This window comes from Hippoglossus hippoglossus, chromosome 16 (assembly GCF_009819705.1).
Source record: "Hippoglossus hippoglossus isolate fHipHip1 chromosome 16, fHipHip1.pri, whole genome shotgun sequence".
Classification (NCBI taxonomy): Eukaryota; Metazoa; Chordata; class Actinopteri; order Pleuronectiformes; family Pleuronectidae; genus Hippoglossus; species Hippoglossus hippoglossus.
In genome coordinates this window covers 1,783,462-1,797,135 of record NC_047166.1, presented here as the reverse complement: position 1 = coordinate 1,797,135, position 13,674 = coordinate 1,783,462, and the positions used below count along the sequence as shown (strand labels likewise).

General features: G+C 41.3%; 3 protein-coding genes across 3 annotated transcripts in view; 2 read left to right on the top strand and 1 right to left on the bottom strand.

Annotated features, from left to right (window-relative positions):
- atg5 (ATG5 autophagy related 5 homolog (S. cerevisiae)) overlaps positions 1 to 5,261 on the bottom strand; it is a 25,383-nt gene extending 20,122 nt beyond the window's left edge. The window contains exons 1-5 of the mRNA XM_034611559.1: positions 5,140 to 5,261; positions 4,562 to 4,740; positions 3,124 to 3,251; positions 1,932 to 2,010; positions 1,110 to 1,272 (exon numbers count right to left, since the gene is read on the bottom strand). Of these exons, the coding sequence (XP_034467450.1) occupies positions 1,110 to 1,272; positions 1,932 to 2,010; positions 3,124 to 3,251; positions 4,562 to 4,669 (478 nt within the window). The 5' untranslated portion in view covers positions 4,670 to 4,740; positions 5,140 to 5,261. The remainder of the gene's footprint in view (positions 1 to 1,109; positions 1,273 to 1,931; positions 2,011 to 3,123; positions 3,252 to 4,561; positions 4,741 to 5,139) is intronic.
- The window catches only part of nt5c3a (5'-nucleotidase, cytosolic IIIA), a 24,834-nt gene continuing 14,697 nt past the window's right edge, over positions 3,538 to 13,674 (top strand). Inside the window, 1 exon segment of the mRNA XM_034611560.1 lies at positions 3,538 to 3,549. The gene's annotated coding sequence lies outside the window, so the exon portion shown is untranslated.
- Positions 6,131 to 9,509, top strand: dctn3 (dynactin 3 (p22)). Its single transcript, XM_034611564.1, has 7 exons — positions 6,131 to 6,308; positions 7,393 to 7,477; positions 7,766 to 7,852; positions 8,030 to 8,113; positions 8,204 to 8,262; positions 8,470 to 8,529; positions 8,827 to 9,509. The coding sequence occupies exons 1-7, from the start codon at positions 6,207 to 6,209 to the stop codon at positions 8,914 to 8,916; spliced, it is 567 nt and encodes a 188-aa protein (XP_034467455.1). The 5' UTR covers positions 6,131 to 6,206; the 3' UTR covers positions 8,917 to 9,509.

Here is a 13,674-nt window from a genome sequence, read left to right as displayed (position 1 = left end):
TAGAAAAGGCAACAGATAGCACTTTTGAGGCGATTATGTTTTAATATATTAATTCCTGACACGTCCAGGTGAGCAGCAGTAGGTGAGAAAGTGGGTTTGTAAGAAACGAGATGTACTGGATAATTAACTACAAGGGAAACATGTGTTATAGTACAACTGTCCATATAGTGATAGTGATTTTGCTTCCTGACACTTGAAGTTATAGCACGCTGCAGGTCAGGTGCTTAATAACAACGCAGCTTCGATCTTCTGGTTGAAGGCTGACGTCTCATCATCAGAAATGATTCCACCCTCCACGTGCTTGTTTCAAACCCTGCCCCTCCCCTCACCTCTCACTTTCTCACGGACCTTCTGAAGATGTGGTTTTTCTCTCCTGGAGGAGACTTTGAACAACCTCTGTTTCTCTCTCTCTCTGTTTCTGGCCCCTTTTGGATGCGAAACTTTTGGTTTAAGTAAAGTTTCATCTCTCACTTTCATGTTTAATAGGTAAGTCAAACTCCTCCTGTTTGGATCGGTTGTACGTTTCTGTATAAATGGAGTTACAGTCATTACCAGAGAAAAACAACATGAACCACACCCTGAGCTTTTTATACAAACAGTTCATTGCATCATCTGCAGGCTGCAGCTTCTCAAGTGTGAGGACTTTCAATTTTATATCATGAAACTATTGATAGTTTTCAACGTTATCCTTGGGGTTTCAGAAATGTTTTTTGGGATTTTGACATTTGATTAAATGACTAAACAACCGATTCATCATATTTTTATTCATCATACAGTTGGTGCAACCTTATTTATAACTTGTTGATATATATATTTGAATCATATTTCAGCTTTTAGGGAATAAAATGGTCGTAAAGTAAAGATGAAAGTTATTACCTGCTAACAACTGCCAATAAAGAAAAATCTAGCGCGACTACGATAGTAGATGAAGACACGGTGAAGTATTTGTTTCAGACCGCCGCAGGAAGCAGATCACTGGTGGATGAGGTGTTTATTGAAGCCGCGTTTCATCAACTTGAGCTGCAGCGTTCTGAGGAATCTCACACCACATGCAGGGTGTGTGTGTGTGTGTGTGTGTGTGTGTGTGTGTGTGTGTGTGTGTGTCTCACCGTTCTGCAGACCCATCCACAGCTGTTTGTGGTCTTTCTTCTGCATGTCGTTAACAACTTGGCTCTTGTGCTTGAGGGCGTCGGCCTCCTTGATGCTGGACATGAAGTGAGCCTCGATCACAGAGTTGGACGGACAGTGGAGGAGGTCGCGATCTGGAAAATTCTGACACACATTCCCCATAATTGCATTTTATTTGAAGCTGCGTTATCCATCTATGCATGTATTTTTAACACAAAGGAGCAGGAGAACTCCAAAACAAAGGGGTCAAAATATATTAAATATATTTTTCAAAGGTACTAATCCCAATTTTGTTGTTGTTTAGCTGCCGTCCCATCAGTTTTTGAGCCCCTTCAAACTCCCTTTTGTAAACACTGGCCTCCTTTTAGTTTGAAACCTTCAGGTTGTGCTTTACAAACAGAGACTTTTGTAAACTATGACGCAGACGCCCACGTTCTCTTCCTGATTGGCTCTTATTCATCACATGAATCGACCACCAGCCCTGAATGCAAAGCTTTGCCAACACTTATTAAAGTTCCACCTCGTCGTCGCTTCAAGCAAAGAAATCCCTGCTCTTACTTTTCACCATTGCTGCTCCTCGTTCGTAGTATTTTCTGTTACTAAGCGACCCACTGGAACGTAGACAATCTACTTCCTGTTTACAACACAGTGTACGTGATACTGAAAAACCTCATCTGGACGGACGCCTGTTTATAATAAAATATGTTTTAAGAGGCTAAAAAGCTCAATAAGGATTGGTATAGATAAAAATAAATAGTGAAAGAAATTGCTGCTCCTGTGCGTGCACACACATTCACACTTACTTTAAAGTGCACAGTGATGTTCCAGGGTAAGACCGTGTTGGAGGCGTGGAGGTCAAAGAGAACTCCAATTGGATAGTGCCTGTAACCAGGAAACGTAAAAAGGAAAGATGTTACCAGTGTAAACCTTTTCATTCAGCTCAACATCAGACCTGCGGCTCCCACTGTGTTTACATTTACTTCACCAGATGCTAAGCAAACCCCTGTGACCTCTGAATCTAAAGTTTCACTCAACTGTTTTTTAAAACCTAGAAGAGCATATTGCATTCACTTGAGAAAAAAGTTTTACTGAATTAACGAGTTAGCACAAAATCGTTGTACTGTCCAAGCACCAAGCCGACAAACTAATGACATGAAGTAAGAATAACTTAATTAAGAAAAACAAGTAAATGCAATACACATCTGTAACACCAGAGGATGTTATTCTCACAGAATTATAAATATGTTGAAAGGTCTTCATATAAAAGGTCCAGCAAACAGAACTGGTGTCAGTCTTCTTTATCTTTATACGTATGTCTAGTTCTATTTGTCACTTTCTGTGTATTTTTGAAGGTTTTCTGTTGTGCGGTCACACACACAGTAACCATCATAGTCATTTAGTTGTAGATCCGATGAGGCCAACCAGCCTAGAAAGTAATTTAGAGAGTTGTCAAAACTAATGACACAGTCTCACTGCAGGTTATTAAACTCCAAAGTTATGTATCTCAAGTTGATAAGTTTGTCAAAAACTCATCACTTTTGCATTTACAAAACACTTGAGATTTACAGTGAGAAAAGCAAAGCAACAGAACGCCACATCTGAGGGTCTGAAGCTTGCAAACATTTTGATATTTTCATACGATCCTCTGTTTATCTCCTCTACTGTGATTTACTGTGATATTGGTCTTCCTTGTCTGTTGCAATACTGCCACCTGGTGACTGAGCTTTGTGCCTGACTGTCTGCAAGAGGGCGAGATGAGAACCAGGGCAACTGTAGTTACTGCTGAAGCTGCTCGCTGAGAGTGAACTGACTCATAGAGCGTCTCTCTACAGTTGCAGAGGGTGTGAACACGCTGTTACAGCTCTGACTGGGCGAGACGTGTTTACTGAAGGCAGTAAAACAAGGTACAGAGACGAGGAAGAGAGGATTTAAAGTTACAAGAAACTGATTTTAAAAAGAGACATATTCTGTTGTGATTGGTCAACGTCCTCTCACCATTTCAGTGGTGTTCCTTCATACTCGCACCACATCTCCTCCACGTCCTCGGCCTTCATCACTTTGAGGAAGTGTTTCTTCACTTTGTCGGTGACCAGCGTCAGGTAGCTCACCCTGGGCAGCAGCAGCTGGGAGAGAGAGAGGAGACGTGTCAGTGAAACACTGGTCCTGTGTGCCGGCATTTGAGACTCAATTTAGATTTTCTACTGTAGGTGCAACTTCTGTTTCTTTGTTTGCTAGCAGATCTAAATCCACGGATCTGGAAAACAAAACAACGAGAGAGAAAAGCCCCCTCGCCTTACAAAGGTGAAACTAAATCTTTAGGAACATATCCCACACCTGCCTTTTGGAGGTTTTATGTTGTCACCAAGCTACGTGACAGCACATTCAAACCGAGCAGAATAACAAGTTGTAGGACAGGAACTTGTGACACCAGTTTCCTCTGAGCTGCAAGTTGCTTTCAAACATGCACTGAACTACAGATAAGATGTGAGAACAAACATGTCCTCATCAGTTGCTGAGGACATTCTCTGGAATTTCTCCTGCCAACAACTTGTGATTTCTTTCTTCTTTGTGAGTTTTTTGTCTTGACTCCTGCTGCTCTTCCCAGGACCCAACCCTCACCTGAATGTTCCAGACATTTTCTGTTATTGTGAACCACAGGCCTTCATCTGCATCTTCGACGTGTATGGCTCCTCATTGTCATCGTGAGATATCAGTATTGTTTTTGTTTTTAACAACTTTTGTGTTTGTCACGTTGTAGAAACGTCAGCAACACTATCACTTGCTTGCTGTGAATTTTCTGGACATTCACATGCACTCAGACATTATCCAGTCATTTTAACAGAGGGCTGGCAGGAACAGTCCTGGAAATATCCAGAGCAGCTGATTCAGACATTTGCACCCTCACATCCAGCCCCTCTGGGGAAAAAAAATCTGGAAAACGTCCTGTTCAGTGTGTGTCTGAAATCAGCTTCTGAAATATGTTGTTATGTGATCATATCTATCTATGGACACTATGGAGTTATCTGATGTGTCTTTAAATCAACAATAACTCGACACGGCACCGTTTGCACCATGTTTTCAGCCTAAATGTCCTCTGATATCTTCCTCCGGAGCCGCGTTCGCACGTGGATCACAGAGAACTTTTGGGCTAAATGGAGGAAATGACCTCGTTTCAAGTCGAATGTGAATGTCGGTGGGCTTGTGGACACTTGGATGACACCACAGGTTTGTTTCTGTTGGGGTTTTTTTACGTTTTAAAGAATCTGACGTTTCAATTATTTTGGATTTGGCTGCAACTCTGTTTACCCCTGAAACTCCAGAAGTGTTCTGTGGACTCAAACACCCCCCCCCCCCCATCATAGTGCTGAGGAGATAATGAGTGGATGTAGTGGGTGAACGGTCCCCGTAGCACCAGGTTCACACCAGGACTCACGTAGTAGGGCTCGGCCTCTCTCTCGGTGACCTCGTCCTGGTTCAGGGTGAAGCAGGCGGGGATCCGGCCGAACCACACGTCCCTCAACACGTCCTTGTCATCTGCCATGATGCTCCTGCTCCCAGTGGCACATGCAGACCCAGTTGTCCAGACGCTGGGAGGCACGGGACACCTGCCTCCTGTACAACAACACAGCAAAACAGGCAGTCAGGGAAACTTCCAGCTACACAGCGTGAACCAGGCGGTGCAGCAGCAGCAGCAGCTAGCAGCTAGCACGGCTCCAGAGGACGTGCGTGTTGCGTGAGGCAGCTCAGGTCCTATTTACTTCGTCGGGGGGGGGGGGGTTATTACCACGTTATTAGTGGAGCAGAAGGAAGTGATTCACAACAACAAGCTGTCAAACTACGCAGCTGGGAAGCAGACGCAGGTTAGCTCCGGGGCTAGGTGAGCTAGCTCAGCCGGTGGAAACACAGCGAGGGGACGTGGAGGGTGGATCCGAGCGGCTCCTTCCCGTGGCCCGACGGCAGAGGGGGGCACACCGGGTCCCCGCGGCGCTGGAACCGGAGGGAAACACTTACTTTCGGTGGATGTTTTCCGGGCAGCTCGGAGGGAAGAAGGCCCGCGACTGTCGATGTTGTCATTCCACTGCTGAGAACCGCCGCTCACCGCGAAACAACGCCCCCTAGCGACGGAAACACGTTTCATCCGCCAGTACTTATGAATACAAATAATACACAATAATAAAAACATCTACATATGAATAAATACAATATACAAATTGAATCATGATTTGTTTGTAATAAGTCTCAGAGTTCAGGACTGAGACTTGTTACTGAGCAAGGTTATAGAAATAAGATGAAAAACAAATAACAAGGCACATTATGCACAAATGAAGTTATATACAATTATAATAAAAATGTGAATAAATAAAATCATACTAATATGTCTAATCTCTTTTAGTTCCACAGTCTGTGTCATCTTTTTTAAATTATTATTATTGTTGCAAAATACAAATCATACAAGCATCGTCCTTTTCAATAAAAAAGAGAGTTCAGAGACAGAGACTTGTTAACTGTGCAAGGTAGAAACATAAAAGTGCAAAGGAAATAAAACAAATATTAGAATTTATCCATTTCAATGAGTCTGTGCCAGTTCTTTCAAAGATACAAGTGTGGGGAGGTTTTTAGAAATGTACATTTGTGCAAAAAAATATTAGGCAAGTACTATTATTGAATAACATAATCCAGTTTTCTGTCCTCCACTATGAAACCACATTTAATATTTGTAGTCCTTCTGGAGTAGATGCACAACAAGAGAACATCAGATGTACAGCTGTGTCTTTTTCTGCTTTACAGAATAAACACATTATAATATAATCTATTGTTTTAAATGTTCTTCTTTAGCTTCAGGAGCAAATGTATGAAATAGAAATAAATGTATTTCTAAACATGTTGCAAGTGCGTCATCACTGGTGGAGGAAACCGCTGATATTGACACCTTCCCTCAACCAATCAACACGCTTCAAGCTCAACCCCTAACCAACCCGGAACTGAAATGTAGCCAATCAGCGACCTGCTAGGGGGGGCTTCGCTCACCCTGAGAAGAAGCTGTCGTCCTGCTGCTCAGCTGTTCGACGGAGAGAAGAATGGATTCAAAGATGGAGACGGATGATCTGGAGACGCGTCTTCACACTCTGGAGACTCGAGTTTATGGCGAGAGGAGAATCAAGAGTGGGAAACCCGCCAAGGTCCGTTCAGAGCCATTTAATGAGAGGGGGGGGCTGTTTAGAGGCTAGCTAGCTGCTAGCTTAGCCAGGCTAACGACAGCTCTGTCTATGGAAATAGGCGAAGATGGATGAATAGAAAGATTAGCTTAGCCTCCCAGTTATCAACAAAGCTCAGGTGTCACATGTAGAGTTAAGTTTATCTCATTTACTCTTCATCAAATGATGTTAATGTTGCTGCTGATCACGTCTCTAATCACACAAAAGCACATTTTTACCTTCTGTGTCCGTTGTTCTCACGTTTCAATACAAATACAGGCTGTTTAGAAGCTAGCTAGCTGCTAGCTGCTATAAGCGAACGCCCTTTTTCGTGTGGTGTGTGTGTGTGTGTGTGTGTGTGTGTGTGTGTGTGTGTGTGTGGTGTGTGTGTGTGTGTGTGTGTGTGTGTGTGTGTGTGTGTGGATCCCACTTGAAAAGTAAAAGCACAGATGGTGTAAGATGTCATTTATTTGTATCTCAGGAAAATTATAAACTAACTGAAGTAAAGTGAAACCACTGGTTTCCATGAAAAATACATTCGTCAACTATTAACTGTGCATTAATATGATAGTTGATATATTTCAGAGGGGCTGAGAAGATTGAATGTTTCTCCTGAGCCTGAGAGTAGCGTCTCATCAGAGCATCATATGATGAGGAAAATACTTGCAGCAGACAAAGGGGCATTGATGTGGATGTGTTTTGTGGTACATGTATTTCCAGGGATGGAACAATGTGCCACGGTGTCCTACTTCAGTTTGTTGTTTCCTAAAGTCAACAGAAAATTAGTTTAAATAATAAAGTAATAACTAAAAACCATGTTCAGTCTTTTTGAAACATTGATAGAGTTAAGTGCACATATTAAAAATGCCGTTTCATTGTGTTGTTGCTCCACGTCATCCCTGTTTCACTGGAGTTTAGGCTCATGTGTTTTTACTCTGTGTTCGGTGTGTAGTGCTACCAATGACACTTATAGTGTTGCTCCAACACGGTAATGAAATGAACTAAATGAATTTTCAGTACCCTTTGTGAAGTCTTATGATAAATCTGATGCATGCTGTCTGTTCTGCAGTGTGCAGAGTCTCTGGCCCGGATCCAGGCAGGTCTGACGAACACAGCCAACAAAAGAGAACGAGTGAAGATCCTGCACAAGAAGAGTGAGTCACACACCGATTTGGATCAGTACTGACAACCTAGATTACACAGAAACATGGTGTTACTTTTTATTTTCATACATCAAGATACTCAAAGAGCAGGTGAAGAAACATTGCAAGGCTACAATATTAAAATGTGATATAAACTAATTTCATTCACGTTTCCCACTGAACATTAAAAATGTTTAAGGGCTTGAAATTGCAAGTTTGAAATTCAAAATGTCGGTGCTGGATTTTTGTTTGGTCAGATTTTCTTCTTTGTTTGTTGAGCACCTTGTTGTTGTGGTGCAGTTGAGGACCTTATGAAGTACCTGGACCCCCAGTTCACGGACCACATCACCGTACCGGACGCTATGAAGCTGGAGTTCATCCTCGCTGGTAATATTCTGGGACAGATTAATCAAATGAAAGACAACTTTCATATTGTGTATTTAGTTTATATGGCTCTAAATTTGAATATTTCTCATGTGTTGTGTTTTACATGTGAAGCTTAGTGTTGATATAATACATTATGTAAGTTATCACCTACTCATTGTGGTGCTGCTGTGTGTACAGAGGAGGACTTCCTGCTCTCCCAGGCTGCTTTGCTGGAGCAGGTCAGCAGCCTCCAGCCGCTGCTGGACAGCACCTACATCAGAGGTGAGTTCACCTGACAGGACATCATGAGACTCGAGGACAAACCACCTCAGCACTGGAGGTTCATCCCACATGTATTTCTGTTGTTCACAGATGTACCAGAGCACGCTACCAAGTTACAGCGTCTATCTCAGATTCACATTAAAGAACAGGTAACCACCTTTTCTTTCTCTCCGTCCCCCTCTCTCTGTGTGTGTGTGTGTGTGTGTGTGTGTGTGTGTGTGTGTGTGTGTGTGTGTGTGTGTGTGTGTGTGTGTGTGTGGGTGTGTGTGTGTGTGTGTGGTGTGTGTGTGTGTGTGTGTGGGTGTGTGTGTGTGTGTGTCTCATTTAATCTGTTGACTCCTCTGGATCTTTTACAGGACCAGACTGAAGTTCAGTCGCTGGAAGTAAAGAAGCTTTTTGAGGAATACAACAAAATGGTAAAAAAAAGTCAAAATATCAGACACAAACTGTTTAAGTGCCATAAGAATGTTAAACTTCATATAGTTACAGACTTTTGTCGTTGTCTCATGTCTCCAGGGATAAAAGACACGGATAAACGATACCTTAATGCTTAAATCATCCATTTTGCAGTAAAACCAGTCTGACTCTTTTCTGTTAGTGTTAATTTATGTGTCCTTCAGCCATTGTAAAGAAATGTACACCTTGTCTCACTGACCTCTGACCAGCTACAGACAAAAGCTCCCCCCACTGACCCTTTGAAGTGTGATTGACAGATGTTCCTGCTGTCCAAGCAGTTCACCCAATGGGACGAGAGCCTGAGGAAGATGGAGGAGGCCAAGGGCATCCGGCCTGTGGAGGAGTAACGGCCATCGCACTCTTCTGATGAGGATGGTGACAGTGAAGAAGAAGACGGCTCTGTGCTCGGAGCTTTAGACCAGACAAGTGTTTTATATGTTGCTTTTTTCCCTAAATAAGTCAGAAAAAACGAGACACTGAACACAGTTTCAACTCAAACATCTGGGTGTAAATGTAAAACATAGAAGTGGTCTCATGTGAGTCTTCAGCCACCTGAAGAATCTCGCTCCCATCACGTGACATGTGGCTCAGACAGCTCGGAGATGCCGCTGTTTATTTATTCTAAGACAATAGGTTTTTTTATGCTTATATTTTGACTTCAGTTTTAATGCATTCCAACATTTCTCCTCTGCTGCAAGTCGATCACAAAACTTTAACCCACAAAACCATAAAGGAGCTTTGCTTTTTGTACCAGAGCATTGATTTGAAATACAAAAACTGTCACATAGGTGTAACATGTCAAATAGCATGACTGCAGTTGATGCAATGAATATTATTACATGTTTCTTGGAGTATTCCAGTGTGTGATTTTATTTATTTTTGTCATAACCTGTTTGACAATGCAGATAAATTCATTAAACTTTGCCTGGTGGCTTCCCAGTGTCCTGTGTTGTTTACTCTGCCAAGTTCCTCATTGTTTGTCTTCATGTGGTTGTTTACTTGTTTGTGGGTTTATTTGTTTGCAAGATTTTGCAAAAACTTCTCGACAGATTTCCACCAAACTGTTGGAGGGAGGGTGACCATTACATATTGGTCCAGATGTAAATTTAGTGGGGGATCCAGCATTTAATGATTCATCTTCTGTTGATTGACTGGTCAGTTAATTGTTTTAAATCTATTACAGCTGTTTCTTTGCAGTTGTCTGTGTATAGTCAGAGGTTAAAGGGTCAGGTGAGCAGCCCAAGTTAAACCGTGGTTATCAACCCACCGTGACGTCACCCACTGGTTTGTGAGCGGCCATTTTCAAACCTCAAGTTCGGCATTTTGTCCAGCGCCATCTTTTTGAAATCAAGAGTAACCATATTTGGAGGGGGTGGAGCCTGACCGACTCCACGCCCACCTACACCTTCCACCTGGACCCATTGGATGACAGTACCTGTCAGTTACATGATATCCACGCACCAATGCACACAGTACTTTATGCTGTATTTGACTTTAAATCAGACCATATCAAGTGTTTCGTTAACATGTACCACGTTTTATATGTATCTTTGATGTATAACTGTGATGATTCTGGTGGACACTCAGTGCTAAAATATCCTGCTCATTTATTTGAAGCACCATAGGTACTTCTCATATCCATACCATATCAACAGAAACAGGACAAGACCCAGAGTACTTGCTCATTTTTTATTTTCAAAAACTCATATCGCATAAGGAAAGAGCAATAAGAGATAAAGAAGTCAATCCGACTGGGTTGACTGATAAAATGCTTGTTAGCCGTTGGAGGAGGCGCCGTTAACTTGGCACTCAGACCCTTCCGTCACGTACTTCCACATCTCTTCTTTATTTTCGCCTGGAGGTACTTTACAGAATTGCCCTGCATTCCCGTTGAACTATAAAAAAAAAAAAAAGTCATTAATATAATTCAATGTGGTCTTATGGACAGTTAAGAATATAACTATCACAGAACATCCAAGCAATAAGCAGCAGGTGCATTAAACTCAATGTGCATCCTTTAGAGAAACCAGAACTGAGGTCTGTCCCAGAAGGAAACCTCATGGTCGTTAAATTACATTGATGTTTGGAATAAACACAATGAACCAAAAACCACTGGGACAAACTGGGACACTGAGGAGTGGTACGTTAACAGAAAATCCTTATTTGGACTTTATGAATATATCCTGAAGTCTCCCAGATACGAACGCTGCCATCTTCAGTCTGCACAGGAGTCAGGAGTCAGTCTCAGCTGTCAATCATGACGTTTCACCCAGTTTAAATAACAAATTAAAACCGAACTTAGGAGAAACACGAACACTTTAACAAACACCAGTGAGATAAGAACTAACTAAAAAGACAGAAACCATCTTTGAGAAGCTCTTTTTAACGTCTTCCTTGATTTTTTTGTTTTGTCCACGTCCCATCTGCTAACATGGAGTCTAAAGAGATATGACAGCTCCCCAAAAGTGAAGCCCAGGAGTCTTGATTGCCATCTGGTGGCTGAAGGAGCTCACTGCAGTACAGGTCATAAACCCTGCCTCTTCCATGTTAGCAGATGGGACATCTTGGTTTGGTTTTAATTCATTATTAGATCCTATCAAAATGCGGTGAAATCAGCCACATACCTGGAGTGATACCTTCCTTCCGTAACGCACATAGGTAGCAAGGTGTTCACAGTTGTTTTTGAAAGGATTATAAAATTCACAATGGTCCTTTGTCGCGTTGATGCGGGCAATCATTTCCTTCTCACTGCCTTTGGTGTATTCACCCTTATATCCGTCGAGGAAATTGAAAACATAATGGTCGTCAGAAGACTCGAGTTTAGAGAAAACGCAGGCTGGCCACACCTTAATCACAGGATGTTCTACAAATAGAAGGAGAACAAAATGTTTGAGTTAGTGTTTGAACATTATAGATATTATTTATTATTTATTCTTGTCTATCTGCTCTTGTAGCCTGCAGCCACGCTAGCAGCTCTATGATGCTAAACATTGGTTTGAGCTATAGACTATAATCAGTTACACCTCGGATTGACGTCACATTTCACGCATACCAACGACGTAGTAACACGTCCGTAGAACGTAATTGGACAGTACTATGTGTACGACAAATCTAATGAGAGAAGTGATTATAAACAGTAACAACTTTAGCTGTTGATACACGGAGTGGCCATCTTGGATTTCAAAGTCCAAGTCGGAATTCCAACTTGAGAGGGCGTTCCGGTTGCAACTTCCAATTCGGAGCTCCGCGGTGTAATGGAACGCGGCATTTGGTTGACGTCATATGCTAGTGTTAGCATGCTAAGATGTTCACAGAGACAATGCTAACAAGCCAATAGTTTGCGATGATATTTTCCATGTCTAAAGGATGAGATGAGACAAAACATCAAGGATTTTGATATTCATGAAACTTATTCTAAAGTTTAACTAAACAAGATGCTGCACATTCTCATTTTAACACAGAGACAGAGCTTCTGGGATGTAACGTGACACGTAGCCTAAAATTATTACTTTATTTATTATTACTAAACTTTAAATGTTTTCTTGTAGTATTACGACTTCTCTCAGAATCTCAGATTTGTTTTTCTTCAACATGGCCCTAATAAAGGAAAAGATTATCATAAAAACAACATGTTGTTCTAACTTCTGCTGATCTACCAACAGTGTTTCTGTTTAAACTTTGAGTGGTGGTAATTATTCTCATTATAACTCAGAACTATATATATAAATATACTTATATATAACTTATATATAACTGTAAGACAGAGGAACTTTCATTCAATTTTCTCACAGGGTTTTTCAGTGTGGTGATAAATGGTTTCACATCTGAGGGAGTTTTATTGCTGCTTTCAATGAAGGACATAGTTTGTAGGTGCACGTACTTGTGTGTTCAAATATGTTGCCTTTGTCAGGATATTTGTCGCCCACATAAACAGCAAAATGCTGATATGTAAGACCCGGTAAACACTTAGGTGGAAAAGCAATCATGTCTCCAAACTGCACCTTTGGTTGGGAGAAAGGGAGACAGAAGAGACGCATGTTACCAAATTAACATTTTACCAATAAACTGTAACATCAAATCAAACTGAATTGAAATAATGATTTTGCAGATGCAGTGGAAGAATAAATAAACTAAAGAAAGTGACACAAACTTCTTTTCCTTTGAGTTTCAGGCCTGCTACTGTGAATGCCACAGTAACGATCACAGCCACAGAGATCAGGTTCCTCATGTTTGCAGCAGAGAAGGACTGTAACGTGCCAAAGGGAATCATGTTAGATATTATTTGATTAAATCATAGACTGAATGGAAAGATGGATGACATGTCAGCTCCGGAAATATGAAGCCACTGTCTTGTTCCTTTTGGATAGTAGGAAGAAGTGGACACATGTCATCCATTTTTATTTAAAGTCTATGGACTAAACTCATTAGATTTCAAAAGTAATGTTCAGAAAGAAGAAGAAAGAAGAAGAAACAGCAAACATACGAATGTCAGTGTAATGACACAGACTCAACATATTTAGACAGTAAGCAACGACATTAAAGAAGAATACAGAAAGTAAGTAAAGACAAAATCCTGACTTACCACTGATGTATAGAGGAAGAGATGAGGAAGAGATGAGGGACGGAGTAAAAAGTCCTAAACACATTCAAGAAAGTTTAAAAACGAGCTCACTAGTGTCGGCTCCTTTAGGTCTCCGGCTTGTATGAGATTTAATATCTGGCAACATGAATAAACCCCCAGTTTTAGATTTCTGTTTCTACAACGATTGAACAGTTATATGAAAAAAGTGGGTAATTGGCTGAATGCATTCACTGACTTTATATTAAACAGTTGAAAGGTTTTTAAAGATGTGTTTGCCTTATATTGATGGGACAGCATTACATTATATTTGATTACCTATCACACCGTTGTTTTCAGAGCTCTTACCTTCTTCACTGAGATGGTGGAAGCCTGTTGGGGCAGAGGAAAACATCTCCTCATATACAGCACTGAAGAACACACCAGTCAGAACAACAATACACTTTTATACATAACACGTTCAAAACTCAGTAACAATGTGCTTTACAAGTAAACATTTAAAAATGTAAGGCAAACAATATGAAAC

Coding starts and splice junctions, on each gene's coding strand:
- dctn3 (XM_034611564.1), top strand. CDS start 6,207: ATGGATTCAAAGATGGAGACGGATGATCTGGAGACGCGTCTTCACACT. Junction 6,309..7,392: donor AGAGTGGGAAACCCGCCAAG/GTCCGTTCAGAG, acceptor TCTGTTCTGCAG/TGTGCAGAGTCTCTGGCCCG. Junction 8,530..8,826: donor TTGAGGAATACAACAAAATG/GTAAAAAAAAGT, acceptor TGTGATTGACAG/ATGTTCCTGCTGTCCAAGCA.